This window comes from Neophocaena asiaeorientalis, unplaced genomic scaffold, assembly GCF_003031525.2.
Source record: "Neophocaena asiaeorientalis asiaeorientalis breed wild unplaced genomic scaffold, Neophocaena_asiaeorientalis_V1.1 scaffold31, whole genome shotgun sequence".
Taxonomy (NCBI): domain Eukaryota; kingdom Metazoa; phylum Chordata; class Mammalia; order Artiodactyla; family Phocoenidae; genus Neophocaena; species Neophocaena asiaeorientalis.
In genome coordinates, this window is record NW_020175320.1 from 4127434 (window position 1) to 4149626 (window position 22193).

Genomic DNA, 22193 nt, shown 5'->3' on the forward strand with positions numbered 1-22193 from the left:
GAGACAGCTGTGATTATCTATAGAAAGACTCTGGAAGAGGGTTTTCTGTTTTATAAGACATTCTAGGCAAGACGAGAGAGATTTCTGATTTGAAAAGAGACTAAATTCCAGAACAGAACATTTTAGTATTTCCCCCTTGTGGATGCTTTTCTAACCTCTGATATTTACTCAGATACAAAGTTTGTGAGTCTCAAATAAATAGAAGACAGTCATTTTTCAAAACACTTTGTTTTCCTCGAGGTACGGTTTTTACACCTGACATATTCCATGCTTCACATTTGAGATAACAGCATTATGTTGCTCCAGGCTTTCCCTGGAATAATTTCTGAAGCACTGCTCTGTCTTGTTACCTGCCGCCCTTTCCTCCCAGTGTGTGGATGAAGCAATAATGGTTATGAGTTAATGCTGCTGCTTCCTATCCTAGATTCAAACCACTGACACAGAACATGACTGTAATGTCTGTAGGACATAGTGGGCATGAGGCTGGAGTCGCACCCAGATCTACCACTTAAGTGAGATCACAGGAAGCATACGATATTATTTAAAAGGTACACAAGAGTCCAGAAAACTGGCAGTAATCTAAAGCGAGTCATGGTTTCAGTGTAGCTCTTATTTTATAGATAATTGTGAAGTCCAGTTTTTAATTTTAAAATGGAGACTAATGCTGTATTTTATAGAGTTATGTGTAAACCATGGTCAAATCATCAAAGACTCTGGAAAATCTAGGTTGGAGAGGAAATTTGTAACATGAGGTGGAATTTCAGAGGTACTTCAAAACAGGGAAGGTGACATTTTACTGTCGGAAAACCACGTCCTTTATATAAATATATAAAATGTATATGCTTATCTATATAATATTTTAGAGTTCATTTATGTACTCCCTTATTCCTGTAGCCTCTATTTTCCCAACAAAAATTTTCTAAAGAAGCTTAGGTGTGTTTGACAGCATCTTAAAGATCGTTAAGTATGTAAAATCTTTGAGAGCTAAAGAAGCCAGCATTCCCCCATATATTTTTTTTTAAACTAAGAATAGAGGTAGGAAAAGAACCACTTGATTTTGTGTAAGCATTTATTTGATTTAATGACAGCAAAGACACGAACTTTCTTTTTCAAACACACATAATGGAAAGGTAAGTTCTGTGAGATTTTATGAATGAAAGCATGACACACTGAAACTGAGGGGATGTGCTAGCTCAGGCAAAAATCTTATTTTGCTAGTCACGGTCACTTTTGCTCCCAGAACCTTTCTCTACCCAAGATTTTTTTGACTACTACTTTTTAGCTAGGTTTAACCAGTGGGAGCAATTGGCATCCTATTGGCAGGCAGTCACCCACTTTTGGTGTTTTAGCTGCTTGTCATAGCTTCACCTTTTCCATTTCATTCAGTACTAGGAATGGTAATATTTCATGCTGATGGCAAATTGAGGACTGCCTCACAGTAATCAATCTTCTGTGTTAAATTCCATGTCTGAAGCACCTGAAATAGTTTATATCTTCCTCACTGGACCCTGACTGATACACTCCCTGAAAGAATTGTGATGGGCAGAACTGGCTTCATGCTAATTTGAGACGTGTGTGTGTGTGTGTGTGCGCGCGCGCTGGGATGAGAAAGAGTCTTAGTACTTGCTTTTGCACCTTATTCTCAAGAAATGTTCTTGTGCTGTTCCTGGCTTTGAAAACGTAGGTAGAATTTGTCCTTAGTTTTGTTCCATCCACATCTCCAAATTCTGTGTTGTATTATTTGCCAGTTGACTTTATAGATTTGTAAAAGTCATAGCTTCATTATGTGCATGTGTACATATATGTGTAGAGCCCTACCTAAGTATCACACTTAATCTTAAAAACCAACCCTGAAAGGAAACAGAAGCTCAGGGAAGCTAATTATTTTCTTCCCTGACTGCATATCTAGGATGTGGTGAGTTGAGAATCAAATATAATAGGCTATATACTACAAAAATGATTTTATTCTTAGGCTATTAGACATATCTTATTGATACTACATTTAAATCACTGAGTGATCTTTATCTAAATGTAGGAATTTGGGATTTTCTGCCAAATAATGAAAAGCATCATTTAATCAAGAATGCCATTTCTAGACCCCAGAAAAGTTTGTTTTATGGACCTTGGTGGTGGAATGTCTGGGAAATATTGTTTGGGGGAAGAATAGAAGAGAATAATTGAAACCATGCCTATCTTTGAAAATATCTTATATATGGTTTCTGTACTTAGAGTTCTATAACTTATATAAATATTTCAAATAATTTAAAAATTTTTTTATTTTATATCGGAATATAGTTGATTAACAATGTTGTATTAGTTTCAGGTGTACAGCAAAGTGATTCAGTTATATATATATATATACATGTATCCATTCTTTTCCAATTGAGGTTATTACAGAATATTGAGCTGAGTTCCCTGTGCTATGCAGTACATCCTTATTGGTTATCTATTTTAAATATAGCAGTGTGTACATACCAATCCCAAACTCCCAGTCTATCTCTCTCCACCATTCCCCCTCGGGTAACTAAGTTCATTCTCGAAGTCTGTGAGTCTGTTTCTGTTTTGTAAATAAGTTCATTTGTATCATTTTTTTTTAGATTCTGCATATAAGCGATATCATGTGCTATTTGTCTTTCTCTGTCTGACTTACTTCCTTCACTTGGTATGATAATCTCCAGGTCCATCCATGTTGCTGTAAATGGCATTACTTCATTCTTTTTTATGGCTGAGTAATATTCCATTGTATATACATACTATGTCTTCTTTACCCATTCATCTATTGATGGACATTTAGGTTGCTTCCACGTCTTGGCTATTGTAAACAGCACTGCAATGTGCATCAGGGTGCATGTATCCTTTTGAACCATGTTTTTCTAGGGATATATGCCCAGGAGTGGGATTGCTGTATGATATGTTAGCTGTTTTTAGTTTTTTAAGGAACCTCCATACTGTTCTCCACTGTGGTTGTACCAGTTTATATTCCCATCAACAGTAGGATGGTTCCCTTTTCTCCACACCCTCTCCAGCTATTGTTTGTAGACTTTTCGATGATGGCCATTTTGGCTGGTGTGAGGTGATATCTCATTGTAGTTTTGATTTGCATTTCTCTAATAATTAGCGATGCTGAGCATCTTTTCATGTGCCTCTTGGCCATCTGTATGTCTTCTTTGGAGAAATGTCTGTTTAGATCTGCCCATTTTTTGATTGGGCGATTTGTTTTTCTAATATTCAGCTGTATGAGCTGTTTGTACATTTTGGAGATTAAGCCCCTGTCGGTCGCATCATTTGCAAATATTTTCTCCCATTATGTGGGTTGTCTTTTCATGTTGTTTATGGTTTCCTTTGCTGTGCAAAAGCTTTTAATTTCAATTAGGTCCCATTTGTTTTTGTTTTTATTTCCATTACTCTAGGAGACAGATCCAAACAGATATTGCTGCAATTTATGACAGTGTTCTGCCTATGTTTTCTGCTAAGAGTTTTATAGCATCCAGTCTTAATTTAGGCCTTTAATCCACTTTGAGTTTATATTTGTGTATGGTGTTACAGAATGTTCTAATTCCATTTTTTTTTAACATTTGCTGTCCAGTTTTCCCAGCACCATTTATTTAAGAGGCTGTCTTTTCTCTATTGTATATATTCTTGCTTCCTTTGTCATAGATTAGGTGACCATAGGTACGTGGGTTTATCTCTGGGCTTTCTATCCTGTTCCATTGATCTATATTTCTGTTTCATGCCAGTACCATACTGTCTGTCTTGATTACTGTAGCAGTATAGTCTGAAGTCGGGAGCCTGATTCCTCCAGCTCTGTTTTTCGTTCTCAAGATTGCTTTGGCTACTTGGGGTCATTTGTGTTTGCATACAAATTGTGAATTTTTTTGTTCTAGTTCTGTGAAAAATGCCAGTGGTAGTTTGAAAGCGATTGCATTGAATCTGCAGATTGCTTTCGGTAGTAGAGTCATTTTCACAATGTTGATACTTCCAATCCAAGAACATGGTATATGTCTCCATCTATTTGTATCATATTTAATTTTTTACATCAGTGTCATAATTTTCTGCATAACGGTCTTTTGTCTCCATAGGTAGGTTTATTCCTAGATATTTTGTTCTTTTTGTTGCAATGATAAATGGGAGTGTTTTCTTATTACAGTTTTCTGTGTACAGGTCTTTTGCCTCCTTAGGTAGGTTTATTCCTAGGTATTTTACTCCTTTTGATGCAGTGGTAAATGGGATTATTTCCTTAATTTCTCTTTCTGATCTCTTGTTGTTAGTGTATAGAAGTGCAACAGATTTCTATTAATTTCGTATCCTGCAACTTTACCAGATTCATTGATGACCTCTAGTAGTTTTCTGGTAGCAACTTTAGGATTTTCTAGATATAGTATCCTGTCATCTAAAAACAGTGACAGCTTTACTTCTTCTTTTCCGATTTGGATTCCTTTTATTTCCCTTTCGTCTCTGATTGCTGTGGTTACAACTTCCAAAACTAAGTTCAATTTGAGTGGTGAGAGTGGGCAACCTTGACTTGTTCCTGATCTTTGAGGAAATGCTTTGAGCTTTTCACTGAGGATGATGTTAGCTGTAGGTCTGTCATATATGGCCTTTATTGTGTTGAGGTATATTCCCACTGTGCTCACTTTCTGGAGAGATTTTATCATAAATGGGTGTTGAATTTTGTCAAAAACTTTTTCTGCGTCTATTAAGATGATCATATGGTTTTTATTCTTCAATTTGCTGACGTGGTGTATCACATTTATTGATTTGCAGAGACTGAAAAATCCTTGCATCCCTGGGATAAATCCCACTTGATCATGTTGGATTCGGATTGCTAGTATTTTGGTTGAAGTTTTTGCGTCTATGTTCATCAGTGATACTGGCCTATAATTTTCTTTTTTTGTGGTATCATTATCTAGTTTTGGTATCAGGGTGATGTTGGCCTCAGAGAATGACTTTGGGAGTGTTGCTTCCGCTGCAATTCTTTGGAATAGCTTCAGAAGGATAGGTGTTAGTTCTGCTCTAAATGTTTGATCAGGTCCTGGACTTTTACTTGTTGGGAGCTTTTTAATTACAGTTTCAGTACTTGTGATTTCTTCCTGGTTCAGTCTTGGGAGATTGTATCTTTCTATAAATTTGTCCATTTCTTCCAGGTTGTCCATATTATTGGCATAGAGTTGCTTGTAGTTGTATGGTCCTGTGTAACTTTTCCTTTTTCATTTTTAATTTTATTGATTTGAGCCCTCTCCCCTTTTTGCTTGAAACATCTATGTTAATCAATGATACTGGACTGTAGTTTTCCTTCTTTGTGATATCCATGTCTGGTTTTGGTATCAAGGTGATGGTGGCCACGAAGAATGAGTTGTTTATTCGAGATGACTGTATTTCCAAATAAGATGTTTCCTGATTCTTAAAGTAGGATTGTATTGCTATGAACTTCCCTCTTAGAACTGCTTTTGCTGCATCCTATAGGTTTTGGTTCATCATGCCTCCATTGTCATTTGCTTCTAGGTATTTTTTTCATTTCCTCTTTGATTTCTTCAGTGATTACTTCGTTACTAAATAGTGTATTGTTTAGCCTCCATGTGTTTGTAGTATGTATGGTCCTGTGTAACTTTTCCTTTTTCATTTTTAATTTTATTGATTTGAGCCCTCTCCCCTTTTTGCTTGATGAATCTGGCTAAAGGTTTATCAATTTTGTTTAATCTTTTCAAAGAACCAGCTTTTACTTTCATTCATCTTTTCTGCTGTTCGTCTCTAGTTCACTTATTTCTGCTCTAATCTTTATGATTGATTTCTTTTCTTCTGCTAACTTAACGTTTTGGGTTTTGTTTGTTCTTCTTTCTCTAGTTGCTTTAGGTGTAAGGTTGTTTGTTTATTTGAGATTTATTTGAGATTTTTCTTGTTTCTTGAGTTAAGATTGCATTGCTATGAACTTCCCTCTTAGAAATACTTTTGCTGCATCCCATAGGGTTTGGATCATTGTGCTCCAAACTTCCTCCTCAAGTTTCTTGTGTCTAATATTTCCTGTAACCTGTGTCAAACAATTAGGGTGAAAATGAGAGTATTATCTCTTCTACATGGACCTCATTGCCTTATGATGACTAATGTTAATGAAATATAAATTGCTATAACGACATATAAAAAGGTGTTCCAGCCTAGTCTAGGTATCATGGAATGCTTCCCTGAGAAAGTGATATTAATGTAACACCTAAGGGGAGAAGAGTTCCCTTGTGAAAAGGCTTGGAGGTGAGGAGAAATATGCGGCATATTTAAAATATTTTAGTTAGTTTAGTTTCATTGTATGGCTGGACCTCATAATGTAAAAGCAATAATAAAGTTGGTTAAAGCAGGAAGAGACAAGATAATTTAAGACTTTGGGATCTGTAACAAAAGCTTAGAATGAAGATAAGTCTAATGAAAATCCATCAGTGTACTGTAAAAGAAATGGTTTTGTTGTTTTTTTTTTTTAAGATCATTTTTAGTTTTAATGTAGAGAATGGACTAGAGGGGAGCATAATGGATAATGACCTGCTCTAAGGTAGTAATAGTTTAGCTTAATCCTGTCAGTACCTTCCTTCTGTACTAACAGACCTTGGTGATTGATTGACTAAATGTTATGGGTGAAGGAGAATGGCGAGTCCAAGGTAATTTTACTGTACAAAGTGATACTAAAATTTCCCTATTGAGTTTACAATGTTTGTTTAGAATTGAAATTCAGGATGACAGACAGTACGGTAAAAACTGAAATGAGTGAGTAGGTGGAATTCAAATTTTCTATGATTCTAGCATTACAGAAGTGTGGTATACTATAAGTAATACTTTATATTAAACCTTAGTAAATCAAAGAAGCATGTTTTTATCTTCAGAGGAGCCAGATCAAAAGTAGTCTAAATGTACATATAACTGAGGAGGTACTAGGGAGTAAAAAAGGAATAATGTAAAATATTTCATTAGCCTCCCAAAATAAGAAAGAAGAAAATAATAATATGAAAATATGTAAAATGAAACAATGAGTAATATGATAGTTGTAAACATAACCTGAGAAACCACAACACTGAATGAGATATATATTAGAACTATTTTCAAATACTGGTCAATAAATATCAGAAGACCACAAACAAGGTGAGCCCTACATCAACTCCAGATTTCTTCCTAGAGACAATCTGTGGACTGTAGAAATGTTACAAGAAACAAGACCAAAATACAAAAAACTAACCAAAATCCATTATATGTCAGCAGTGAAAAATTGGAGAATGACATTTTCAAAATAACCTTTACAGTAGCATCAAAAAATTATTAATAGGGAAAAATCTATTGTCATATATGCAAGATGTTTAAACCAAAAACGACAAACTCTCTTCATAGGTTGAGTCAATGTTGCTAAATTGTCATTTCTATCCTGCTTGATCCACATACTAAACATAATCCCCATCAATATCCCAGTAGGCATTTTGTAGGGCTTACTTACCAAACTACTTAATTTTATAAATCATTTTTATAAATCATATAGCAATTCAAATGACCTAAAATAATCAAATGGTTTAAAAGAACAAGTTTATATTCAATATATTTTACTTCCAAACATAAAGTTATATAGTATTTAAGATAAAGAGAAACATAGAAATGGAACAGAAAGTCCAGAAATGGACTCAGCCACATATGATCAATTTAATTTTGACAGTGAGCCCAAGATAATTCAAAGGAAAATAGTATTTTCACCGAATGGTGCTTGAAAACTGGTGGGTTATCAATAAGAAATAAATGTACTGTACATCACTCCATAAAGTACAAAGTTGGCCCTAGCCTTAAATCTAAAACTTCAAACATCTAAATCATAAAAGAAAATCTTTGATAAATAGTTCATCAAATTTAAAAACTTGCACTTCTCAAGAGACTCAGACAAGAACATGAAAAGAAAAATAAGCCTGGAAGAAAATATACAAAGGACTTGTATCCAGAATGTATAAAGAAAACTTAGAAAGATGGTAATCTAAAAAATGAAGCAAAATATTTAACTGTTAATGAAGATGTGTGAAGATTCATTAAGTACTCTAATATATCCTCGACATCAATCAGAGAAAAGCCACAGTAACATTTCAGTTCATACTCACCAGAATGTCTAAAATTTAAAAAGATCAAAAAAACCAAATATGGCCTAGGATGTAATTATAATTTAATATTATTGCTGGTGGTAATTTAAAATGGTAACATAACTTTGATCAACATTTTGATAGTTTCTTATAAATAAAAACATACTACAAAATAATTGTACAAGTATGGCCATAGCATCTTTCTTCATAATAATGAAAATTGTAAAAAAAAAAATGCTAGTCAACAGATGATTGGATTAGTAAGTTTTGGTATACATGTAAGTTTTGGTATACATATAAAAATTAATACTCCTCAACAATAAACATAATAAACTACTGATACATGCAGTAACATGGGTGAAGCTTGCTTTTCCTCAGCATTGTATTTGTAAAACACACAAAAAGTACATGCTCTAGAATTTCATTTGTATGCATCTCTAGAAAAGGTACATCTAATCTATATAGTGATACAAAGATCAGTTGTTGCCTGAAACCTGGGATGGCGATGGGCTTGACTGAGAAGAGGCTTAAGGAAACTATCTGATATAAAACAACACTGATATAGCAATACTAAAGTTTACTTTCCTGTATTCCTGACACATATCAAATTTGACCACATGTTGGGTCATAAAGAAAGCCTCAACAAATAGTACATTTTTGAAATCATTCAGAGCATGTTCTCGAATTACAATAGTATTTTAGGTAGAAGAAAACTAGTAAATCCTCTCTTACCAGGAAATTCAGAAAAGTAAGTATCTAGTCCATGAGGTAACTAAGAAATCAATGCTTAAATATTGAAAACATTCTCTGGTATGGAAGATGAATAAAATAATACCTGGTATCACCACTTCTGTACTGGTATTTCTATGTAGTGTAATAATGCAAGGGAAAAAAAGAATAAAAAAGAAGAAATATAATTGTCAGTATTCATAGATGACATGCTTTGTATACTAAGAAAATCCAAAAATCTGGAAAAATATTTAAGAATTATTAAGAGCCTTCTGCAAGGTCTCTAGATGCAGGTTAGTATAAACATAGAAGAATATGCTCAGCTTCATTAGTTATCAGGGAAGTGCCAATTAAAATCTTAAATATAAACCTGACAAAATGGCTAATGTGAAAAAGATGATGGGGAAAAAGGCATAGGTGAAGTTGTGTTGCAATTGGAACTCTCATATATTGCTGGTGGGAGTGTAAATTTGCAACAGCACTTTGGAAATCTGTGGATATGCATTTTTATGACTCTGTGATTGTACTCTCAGGTATCTGCCCAACAAAGTTTCATATATTTGTTCACCAAAACATACATGCCAGAATATTTATAAATTGCTACTCATAATAGCCCCAAAATATGTAAAAGTCCATCAACAGAAAAATGGCTAAATAAACTATATATTCTTTATGTAATGGAATAGTACAGCAGAATGAGAATTATTTGATCTTATAAATGAAATGATTGAAAGAAACCAAATATACAAGATTACACATTAAATTAGTTAACATGTGTTGTATATTTAACACATATGTAGATATTTTAATTATATATTAAACCCTATATATTTAATATGTGTATATATCTATCAGTATCTAGTAGAAAAAAGGGAAAACGTACTAAGAGTTTGACTGCTTGAGAATAAGTGAGAAGTGAAGAAAATATTGTCAGGGAGTAACCTTTCAAAAACATTTAAATACTACAGTGAAGGAGGAGAGCAATCAAGATGGAGAAGTAGGAGGATACTGGGCTCACCTCCCCTCAAAAACACATCAAAACTACAACTACATGTACAGCAACTCTTGATGAAATCAACCTGGGGCCTAGTAGAACTGCTCTTCTACAACCAAAGCTATAAAGAAAGATCCACATGGAGTCTGGTAGGAAGGGAGGAGAAGTGATCTGGTTGAGACACACATTCCTAGTGGGGGACAAAGAAGAGGAGGGATATCACAGACTAGGGGATCTTCCCAGGGGTAAACATGGTTCAAGCCACATATTACTGGGATTTGACACTGGCAAGATGAGCCCCCTTAGCTGGTTTGAAAACTGGTGGGGATTACTGGAGGGCTGTAAGAAACCAAGACTCTACTCTTGAAGAATACACACACAGACTTGCTTATTCTCAGTCACAGCACAGAGGCAGCAAATTTAAAACTGCCTGGGGCTCTGTGCCCCTCAGCCTACACCAGGCTCCTACTCCAGACCCTCTTGCTTCAGTGCTGCTCCCCACTAGTGCAAGGCAACCACTGCCAACAAGAGTGCACAAACTTGGAGAGAATGGAGGCAGCTCAGACCCCGGCCCTGCCTCTGATCAGGGCAGAGGCAGCCACTCCCAACTCTCTCATCTGTCCTTGCACACACTCTGGAGGGAGCAATGATAGCTCCAGGCAGAAACCACCATCACAGGAACATGTGTCTCTTGCCCATTTGGGAGGGGTGGGGCCAGGTCAGTGGTGTGGCATCAACCTCTCCAAAAATGATCCAGTCTCCAGCCAAGGAATACACACAGGGAAAAATGAAACAAGCACAGAAGTAGCCTCAAGTCCCTAGCTTCTGGCCATATCTGAAACCAAGTCAGAGACTGCCACCACACCCAGGAGAAACCCAGCTCTCTCAGGGCCTCAGCTCCAGCTCCTTGGGGCTCACTCCCAACCCCATTAGGGCTGTGATGGCCATTGAGCATAGGAGAAGCCACAGTGTGCGCCTGGCTCAGGCTCCAGCCTCTCCAACTCTAGCCCTATATCCCAAAAAGACTTTAAGAAAACTGAAATCATATCAAGCATCTTTTCCAACCAAAGCTCTATGAGACTAGAAATCAACAACAAGAAAAAAAAAAAAAAACTGCTAAAAACACAAACATGGGGAGGCTAAACAATATGCTACTAAACAACCAATGGATCACTGAAGAAATCAAAGAAGAGATCAAAAAATACCTGGAGAGAAGTAAAAGCAAAACACAATGATACAAAATCTATGGGATGCAGCAAAACACGACGACCCAAAACCTATGGGATGCAGCAAAAGCAGTTCTAAGAGGAAAGTTTATAGTGATACAAGACCAATTCAGGAAACAAGAAAAGTCTCCAATAAAAAAACCTAACCTTACAACTAAAGGAACAAGAAAAAGAAGAAAAAAACAAAACCCAAAGGTGGTAGAAGTAAATAAATCATGAAGCTCAGAGGAGAAATAAATGAAATACAGACTATTAAAAAAAAAAATCAATGAAACTAAGAGCTGATTCTTTAAAAAATAAACAAAATTGGTAAACCTTTAGTCAGACTCATCAAGAAAAATAGAGTGAGGTCCTAAATCAGTCAAATGAGAAATGGAAAAGGAGAGAAGTTATGACCGACCCCACAGAAAAACAGATCATATGAGATCACTAAGAACAACTATATGCCAATAAAATGGACAACCTAGAAGAAACAAATTCCTAGACATGTGCAGTCTCACAACACTGAATCAGGAAGAAATAGAAAGCATGAACACAACAATTATCAATAATGAAATGGAATCAGTAAAAAAAAAAAAAGAAAAAATCCCAACAAACAAAAGTCCAGGACCATATGGTTTTACAAGTGAATTCTACCAACTTTTAGAGAAGAGTTAACACCTATCTTTCTCAAACCCATTCCAAAAACTTGTAGAGGAAAGAATGCTTTCAAACTCATTCTGTGAGACAACATTAGCTTGATATCAAAATCAGAAAAAGATATCACTAAAAAGAAAATTACAGGCCAGTATCACTGATGAACATAATGCAAAAATCCTCAACAAAATATCAGCAAATCAAATCCAACAATATATTAAAAGGATCATACCTCATGATCAAGGGGGATTTATTCTAAGGATGCAAGGATGGTTCAATATCCACAAAAGGAACCATAAAAAAATCACATGATGCATAAAAAGCTTTTGACAAAATTCTACATCCATTCAATGTTAAAAACTCTCCACAAAGTGGGTAGAGAGTGAACATACCTCAACATAATAAAGGGCATTTATGACAAACCCACAGCTAACGCTATACTAAGTGGTGAAAAACTGACAGCATTTCCTCTAAGATCAGGAACAAGACAAGGATGCATACTATCACCACTTTTATTCAACACAGTATTGAAGTCCTGGCCACAGCAATCAGAGAAGAAAAGAAATAAAAGGCATCCAAATTGGAAGGGAAGAAGTAAAAGCGTCACTATTTGCAGGTGACATGATATACAGAATACCCTAAAGTCTCCACCAAAAAGCTGTTAGAACAAATAAAATGATTTCAGTAAAGTTGTAGGATACAAGATTAATAATACAGAAATCTTTTGATTTTCTATATACAAATAATGAGCTAGCAGAAAGAGAAGTCAAGAAAACAATCCCATTTACAATCACATAAAAAAGTATAAAATACTTAGGAATAAATTTAACCAAAGAGCTGCAAGATCTATATTCTGAAAACTATAAGACATTGATGAAAGAAACTGAAGATGATATAAATAAATGGAAATATCCCATGTTTATGAATTGGAAAAATGAATATTGTTAAAAATATTCATACTACCCAAAGCAATCTATAGATTTAATACAATCCCTATCAAAATACCCACAACATTTTGCACAGAGCTAGAACAAATAATCCTGAAATTTATTTGGAACTACAAAAGACCTCAAATAGCCAAAGCAATCTTGAGATAAAAGAAGCAAGCTGCAAGTTATCATGCTTCCTGACTTCAGACTATACTACAAAGCTACAGCAGTCAAAACAGTGCAGTACTGGCACAAAAACACACATAGATCAATGGAACAGAATAGAGAGCCCAAAAATAAACTCATGAACTTATGGACAATTAATCTATGACAAAGGAGGCAAAAATATACAACAGGGAAAGAAAGTCTCTTCAAGAAGTGGTGCTGGGAAAACTGGACGCTACATGTAAAAGAATGAAATTGCAAAAACAGAAACAGACCCACAGACTTAGAAAACAAACTTATGGTTACCCAAGGGAAAAGGTGGTGGGGAGGGATAAATTAGGAGGTTGGGATTAATACATGCACACTACTATATATAAAATAAGTAATCAACAAGGACCTACTGTATAGCACAGGGAACTCTACTCAAAATTCTGTAATAAGCTATATGGGAAAAGAATCTGAAAAAGAATAGATGTATGTATAACTGAATCACTTTGCTGTACAGCTGAAACTAACATTGTAAATCAACTATATTTCAATATAAAATAAAATTTTTTTAAAGTATGGAATTATAACATTTTCTCACACCATATACAGAAATAAATTTAAAATGGATTAAAGACCTAACATAAGACCTGAAACCGTAAAACTCCTAAAACAAGACATAGGCAGTATACTTTTTGACATAAGCCTTAGATGTATTTTTTTGGATCTGTGTCCTCAGGCAAGATAAACAAAAGCAAAAATAAACAAATGGGACCTAATCAAACTTAAAAACTTTTGCACAGTAAAGGAAGCCAACGATAAAATGAAAACACAACCAACTGAATTGGAGAAGATATCTGCAAGAGATGTGTCATATAAGAGGTTAATTTCCAAAACAACTAAACATCTCATACAGCTCAGTATCCAGAAAACAAACAATCCATATTAAAAAATGGGCAGAAGATCTGAATAGACATTTTACAAAGAAGATATACCAATGGCAAACAGGCACATGAAAAGATGCTCAACATTTCTAATCATCAGGGAAATGCAAATCAAGACCACAATGAGATATCACCTCACACTGGTCAGAATGGCTACCATCAAAAAGACGAGAAATGATAAATGTTGGTGAGTATGTAGAGAAAGAGAACCCTAGTTCAATGTTATTGGGAATGTAAATTGGTTTGTGGAAAACAGTAAGGAGGCTCCTCAAAAAATTAAAAATAGAACTACCACATGATCCAGCAGTTCCACTCCTGGATATATATCCAAAGAAAATGAAAACATTAATTTGAAAAGATACATGCAGCCCAGTGTTCAGAGCAGCATTATTTACAGTAGCCAAGATATGGAAGCAACTAAACATCTATCAAAAGATAAATGGATAAAGTAGATGTGGTGTGTGTGTGTGTCAGAAAAACAGAACATTACTCAGCCATAAAAAAGAATGAGATTTTGTCATTTGCAATAACATGGATGGACCTGTACCATATTATGCTTAGTGAAGTAAGTCAGACAGAGAAAGACAAACACTGTATTTTTTCACTTATAGGTGGAATCTAAAAATACAACATATGTCAGTATAACAAAACAGAAACAGACTCACAGATATAAACTAGTGATTAACAGTGGGGAGACACAAGATAGGGGTATGGGATTAAGAGATACAAACTGCTATGTATGAATAAATAAGATACAGTATGTAATAATGTACAGCACAGGGAATATAGCCAATATGTTGTAAAAGCTTTAAATGTATTATGGTCTATATCACTGTGCTGTACACCTGAAACTAACATTGTAAATCAACTATACTTCAATAAAAATATAAAAAATAAACAAATACTACAGTGAAAAAGCCAATAGAAAGGAATAGAATGAAGATGCATTGGTAGAAAATAATTAGTAATTGTGCAAAATCTCCAAGAAGGCAGAGAGGGAATAGAATCTAGGGTATAATTAGAAGTATCACTTACAGAGAGAAAAAGAGATAACTTTCATTTTAATAAAAATGGACAAGAATTAAGGACAAGTTCAGGCAGTTTCATTTTGCTGCTTCTGTTTTAGTTACTATTTTGTTGTCTGCTTGCTTTCTTGTTTGTTTTATATTTTAAGTGAAGTAATCTGCAGAACAAGTGAGAATGTGAGGTGACAAAGGTTTGATTAGAGTGGAAGTTTGAAACAGTGTTTGGGTAGAATGGGTGCAATAATTGGCTAAAGACACAAAAGCATTGTCTATCAGCTTCAGCTTGGTGGCCACCAATTTATCTAGAAACCCATCTGGCCAATGAGGGGATTCTCTAAGAGAGAGTAACCTATGGATCAGTGCTGGGAACATGGACCTCTTCTACTTGTTGGTTGTAGCAGACAGAAGCAAGCTAAGCAATGTTTACTACTGCAACTAGAGGGGTTAAAATGGTAGAATGATGATGATCAAGACAGGTGGAAAAATAGTGTGAGGAATGTGAAAAGGTCTATGAAATGGAAGTCCTTACATGGATTGGAGAACGGATGCTCTTTGGATCTTTAGCTTCACACAACCTAGTTTTTCCTTACCTACGGTCATGCAAGAGATGAGTGTACGATCTAGGACCAACAACGGTGCTTTCTTACTCTTAGCACAGACTCCTTGCAACGTCATTAAGATGTCAGGTTGAGTATTATCAGTAGGTGTCTGTGAAAAGGGCAGAAAAGAACTCAGAGCGCTGCCTGATGCTGGAGAGAACGGCACAGGCTGAAACACAGAAGGTCAGAGAACCATGCCAAACCCAGCCCCTCCTGCTAGCACTACTTAGTAAAGAGTCTGTGTAACTAGTAGCTGGGGTAAAATTGTTATAGAAAATTAGTTCTTCAGCTAATCATCTGCCTTTAAGCCAACATGACTATAGGATAGCTAATCACTAACATTACCAATAGTATTTCCAAAATAGGCCATTTCAGATAGAATTAAAAAGCATTCTGAGTAGCCACCTGAATTGGTGTTATGTTTTTTATTATTTCCTTTTAAGATGACATAAAACGTTTTTGGCCTGGAAGATGTGCTTTAGAAAACAATAAGATCTGAAAATTGCTTTTTGACGGGACAATATATTACAACTGAATACATGTCATATTTCACTCCATGTATGGCCCTTTCAGCAGTGTTAAATTTCTTTAGTTATTCCATACATTGATTTTCCCCCTTTCAACTTAAGTTGTCCTTTTCTGTTGTCATGATCTGATGGAGAGCTGGCAAAGGACAAATTTACAAGATGAATCCTATCAGTGGCCCGCTGGAATAACTCTTCATATTCAAGGAAGGTGCCACCTTCTCAATTTAATTATAAGCTTGACAATTTCAATTTGGATGTATAACTCCATTTTGACTAGCCTTAACAACGCCCCTTGTTTGATTTTCCCATTAAGCCAGGCTGCCTCTTTAACATTTTTGAATGCAACCAAAAAAGGAGAATGTTTTCAGTACAGGTCATTCTTCTAAAAATCTGTTCAGAAACAAAAGGATGTGTTAAGCACGTATTTGGATAAAATTAGGTCCTCAAGAAAAAAGTTCAGGGTGGATACTAAAAACATGTTGAATTAGATGATGTATTTTTGCTAACAAATGTGTATTTAAATATTTCCTAGGGTGTACAACTACCATTATTAGATCAGTCGTAAGTTAGAAAGACTGTAACAGTGTTTACTTTTAAGAAATATTTAAGCTGTCACTTGTTATCTACCAATACACGTATGTAATGCCCTTTAACGTTACCTATGTTAACCTTATTTCCAAATACTTTAACTGAGCATTTTAAAACTAAGTACGGGTTAACGAGCAACTCCAGGGTCTGGGGACAAAATCCTGGTTTCTAGTGCAAAACCAAGGCAAACAAATTTATTTAATTTTGTTTGAGAATCAGAAAAAAAAAGTTTTCTTTGTATTTACAGTATGACACATTTTAAAGATGAAGTAAATGTTATACAATTCCATGTCCTAGAAACTATAGTATGATTTGTTTATGGTTTATCTTTGCCTTATTGATATGTTTACTGAGATCTACATTTTAAAATTTTAAAGGGTTTTGTTAGAAAATATCTTTAATCTCAAAGTCTTCAAACTCTTTGGGGCTTATGAGGATGACTGAGTATTTCTACTTACTATTTCAAAAACATGCTGCTTGGAAAATAATGGAGTATAAATATTATCAGACTACCATCCTAACAAAATACATTGGCAAGTAAGATACCCTCATTTTTCTTAGTACCAACATGCATACAAAAATTCTATAACCTTTCTAAAAACAGTTATTGAATAGTCATTTTTTTTATTTTAGACATTGTATTAATGTTGGTGCAATTTCTTCAACTATACAATATCTGAAAATAAATACACATTGCAAGTGACATATTACTGAGAGGCAGTGTTGTGTAATGGGTAAAAGTACCAGGTACTTGAACAACACTGCCTTGGCTCCAATTCCAACTCTACCATTTAATAGCTGTGTCGCCTTGAGATAGCTACCAAACCTAGTTCCTTTGTTTCCTCATATTTAAGATGGAGATAATAATAGTACTTACCTCATAGGATTGCTGTGAGTTAATTTATGTCAACTGTTTAGAACAGCGCCAACACATAGGAGGCACACAACAGATATTAGCAATTGTTATAAGCTGTTATACTTGGAGCCAAACCGCACACATTTGCCTTTCAAGTACTACTTTTGTGCAGGTGCTACATCCACCAGGGGTCTTTAAGTTCAGGTAAACATTGAGACTTACAAGAATATCATAGGCTACCTTGGCACCAGTTTACCTAGAAGGTTATAGGACAGGAAATATATTTCTCCAGGCAACACCAGGCTTTTCTCTCCACAGGAGTCCCAGCAACTGTAGTTGCCATGGCACTTCACACAGGGGTTGGGGAGCTATCTATGCTTTCCCCAGGTGACAGCCCAGGTGCAAGGGTATGGGATCTACATCAGTGGGAGTTAGCAACCTCATGCAAAACACATTTCTGACAAAGGTCTTGTACCCAGAATGTGGAGAGTTAGAGTAGTATAGTACAAGACATTCTGGTGTTCTGACATAACGTAGATAAGGAACTTACAAAATTAAAAGAAGGAATAATCAGCATGTCTTTCTTGGATATTCCTCTTAACTATCAATAATTACAGTAAGATCTGAACAAAGATTTGCCAGCGAACATTCCACTCTGATGTAGTTGTTGAGGACTTTTATCACAGGTATTTAACTTCGAGTTTTGTAAAAAGATCCAGCCATTTTATGTATACATGAACAAAATTTTGACATTTTATGAGGGAAAAGAACATACCTTTTATTGTTGTTCTAACCCTTTTCCACAACAAAGGCTTGCAGACACATGTCTAACTAGGACCAAGCCTTTTGTCTGAACACATTCTTAGAACTGGACAGATCTGTACTGTAGCTTAACTGAAATCACAGATTACATACCACAAAGCACAAGAGAGACATTACCATAAAATGAACTAAGATCTGTCGAGTGACAATATCGAGGAGGACTCTATTTAGATGGTCTTAATTTGGATTATTTGCAAAATACACCTTGCAGTTAGAGCTAACACTGGGCATCGTCTCTATATTCATGTAGATCCTCAAAAAAAAAAAGAGGCAGAACTTATGAACTATGTCCGATTTACTTTTGAACACAGACAATACCGAAGATCTTATTGTGACATTAATAGACCCATGAGTTCAGTTATTTTGAAACCACATCAGTATTGTAGACTAAGCACACGTCACTACCATAAGAAGGATGGCTATATTCCTATTGACCGTGGTAGGAGAACAGACTTCCACTTTACATAGATCACAGGCCTTTAATTTGGATCAAGGTCGTCTTTATTTTTTTTAACCTCATCCACTTTTATGGAAAGAAGGCAACAGGAAGCTGCTTATAGGTACCTGCATGCAAATATTTACATATAACCTTAGGAGGTTTCAGGGCCTTAGAAGCCATTTCATTTCTCAGTTGATACCCTGATCAAAAACTCTTCATCCAAATCAGAGAGGATTGTTACCAGATGTTAGGAAAAATAGCTCGTTTTATGGCAAACATTTCAAGTTACATTTACGTAGAAGCCTTTTCAGTTGATGAAAGTGATTTGTAACGGTAAGAGAATTTTTGGACCTGAGTTTTATCGTCTGATTGGTTTACTCTACCAGGCCTTTTGAGTGAGATAACATTCTCGCTCGCACAGGTACACTTGTGAAATTCAGAAAACTTTGTTCAAGAAATTGAACACAGAGATCCCAAAGTGGTACATTAGCCTACTCAAATATGCTTTGTTTCCACAAAGGGAATTCTTTTGAATTCTTCCCTTGGAGGATTTTTCATTAAACTAAGCCTGGTAAGAGGACTTATAATACTTTTTGGAGACATGAAATTGTGCAGTTATTCTCTATGAGTAGGCCTGAGGCACTGCTTAGGCCTCAAACAAAATTCCCTACCATTTGCTTGGCTTGTCTGTGCCCCTTGCTTGTGTGGCCTGTGATTTGGCTAATAGCAAAAAGTCAGGCCTCTTAGGGCATATAGCTCTTGGACCTCAAAGATCCTCATAGAACGTCTTACAAGCTTTCCTCATGAAATAACAGTATTCTTGCAGCAATTGTCCTAATCTGTCTGCAGAACTAGTTTTCATGCTCTCCTAGAGGGATAATTTGTCCTGTGGTTTTCTTCAGTCTACTGGAGGACAAATCCTACTAACTACAGTCATTTAGGATTTTTAAATAAAAAGATTTGTCAGAGGCCAGAATAAGAAACCACAATGGCACAGACAGGGCTTTGCTGATTCAGTGAGGAAAGAAGACAAGTCAATTTCCACATTTTAAGTCATGAATTTAACTTAAACCTCCTTTCAAGACTATAGGTTTATGTATAAAACCCACTTGTATGGGTGGGTTCATTTGCTTCAAAAGCAAATGAAATAAATACAGTCTATACGTGACAAGATTACAGAGCCAAAAGGAGAAGAGAATGTAAGTTTTACGGTGGAAGGCCAGAGGCCCTGGTGAAATCTTGAATGACAGCAGGTCCCTAGGACCTTCTTCTCCAGAAGACTTAATGGCAGCACAGAGCCCTGAGAATACACCAAATAGTTTCATGTTTCAAAGAGATTACCAAGGATCCTCAATACTATTCAGGTTCATTCATCACTTAGAAAAACTTTCTTCTTACTACAGTGAGATTGGAAACGACTTGCAGAATCTAACTAGTCCTAGGAGGTCTTTAATGAAAATTGCTAATTATTAAACAGCAGATTTTAGCGTGCAGTTTGTCCACAGTGTAACATTAATTACAAAGTGTGTTAGTCTATTCAAAGTCTTTTTTTTTTAAGTTGTGTACAGATTCAGAAGTTCTAAGTGTTCTGTGAAATACATGTGAGTGCTTCATGAAATCCTGTTTGTCATTCCTGACACATACAAAGATTTTACATTTCTGGCTTCAGTAAGTAAAAAGACTCAAAGATGTGTAGTTTTCAAGTATTACTGCCTTTCAAATTACATATTTTTTGGTGTTACCTTTTTACGGATTTCAGGGTTAGCCTATAATGGGGCTAATTAAATTTTTCACTGAGGAAACAGCCAGCTAGACCACTGCCCCAGGCACATAACCTGAGCTTACTACTTTCCTTCGCTCATTTATTCTGTGTGAGATGAGATTCCTCGAACTGCAAACTGAGTAGAGTACTCAGGCCAGTCAGCTGCTGATGGATTTCAGTAACTACAGAGGCAGTGTTTGAGCCTCACCCTGACAGCACACATCACAGCCAGGTGACAGTGGAAGCACATCTTCCTGTGTGAGTTGGCTGTGGGTGACAATCTGCCAGACTAAAATAATGGAAGAGGCATTATTTATATAAAAATGAACCAACTGGGCTTAGCTCTAAAGTATTTTGCAAGATCCTAGGACTATCACCTCATTTTGCCCTGAGATGGTTTTAGTGAACAACCCAGAAAACATAACAACAATTCCAAAATAGAATCATGTGGGAAAAGGTGTCTTTTAGTAATTTCATTGGTATATCTTTATAATTAAGCAATTTTGTCAGCCTTCCCAAGAAACAAAGGAAATAATTAATAACGACTATGTGGCAGTCTACTAGGCTCTTCACACATGTTATTTAATTTCAGTAAGTACTCTTTTCCTATTTTATATCTGAGGAAACTAGGAGAAAACAGTTAAATGATTTGTTTATGTTACTAAATGGCAGGCAGATCTGGAATTTAAACCAACTTTGACCGAAAAGATCTGTTTTAATACACTGCCTGATAGGTGTAAGAATTACGTGTTTTTAAAGAAGAGACTCTTGTAGGTGGAATTATTTGGGAAATATTCATGAAAATGAGTGGTATACATGCATGTGTATATGCATATGTGTGTATGCTATTTATCGTAGACTGTGAATTCCCTGAGAAGGTTTTTCAGTTGTTGTTTTATTAAGTTACTTATATATGATATAGCTTTTACTGCAGACAGTCGTTTCTTACAAAAGGGGTGAACATTAACCCTGGAAGTATGGAGATCCATTACAAAGAAAGCAGTGACCATCTGGTTCTTATGGTATGATATAGAAGGTACAGAACTGATTTCACTGAAAACCAAGAAAAAGAAATCTAAGCTATCATCTTAGAAAATAGAATATGGAACTACTTATGCATCAGATGACTAGATAAATGATTAAAACTAGATTGATGTGATAATTTACCTAGGTGTATAAAATGAGGAATAACTCATTCGTTTCTGGGATAAAAACAAAGTGGCACATTTCATTTTCTGTAACATTAAATCTCTGTAAATTCCTGATTACATTCTCTGAATAATAGTTTGTTTTTTTGGTTTTTTTCTACAGTTGGACAGTGTCACCTCCCTGATCCAAGCAGCCAAAAATTTAATGAATGCTGTAGTGCAAACAGTGAAAATGTCTTACATTGCCTCAACCAAGATCATCCGAATTCAGAGTCCTGCTGGGCCCCGGCACCCAGTTGTTATGTGGAGAATGAAGGCTCCTGCAAAAAAACCCTTGATTAAAAGAGAGAAACCAGAGGAAACTTACGCAGCTGTCAGACGAGGCTCAGCAAAGAAAAAAATCCACCCAGTGCAAGTGATGAGTGAATTTAGAGGAAGACGTATCTACTGAAACCACTATTCTCCTCCAGTGTTTATATGACAAAGTCCTGGCTAAACACACTGCTTTCTTTTTACACTTGATTAGTTCTGTAAGTTCACTTAGAATTTAACCCACAAATAATGTAAAACACTGAAAGCCTAACCAACATGAGCAGCGTATATTGGGGATCATGCCGTTGTCATTTCTGCATGGCCAGCACCTAATAAGGAATCAACAGATGCTTTTTGAATGAATGAAATCTTCAGGGTCATTCAGCCTCTCCCATCACGGAGAATCTTATATTCATTACTAAA

At 35.6% G+C, this 22193-nt stretch overlaps 1 protein-coding gene across 1 annotated transcript in view; it reads left to right on the forward strand.

The window, feature by feature from the left end:
• Positions 1-21929, forward strand: part of CTNNA3 (catenin alpha 3) — a 1528699-nt gene extending 1506770 nt beyond the window's left edge. The window contains 1 exon segment of the mRNA XM_024765510.1: positions 21622-21929. Coding sequence (XP_024621278.1) covers positions 21622-21909 — 288 coding nt within the window. The 3' untranslated portion in view covers positions 21910-21929.
• The last annotated feature ends 264 nt before the right edge of the window (positions 21930-22193 follow it).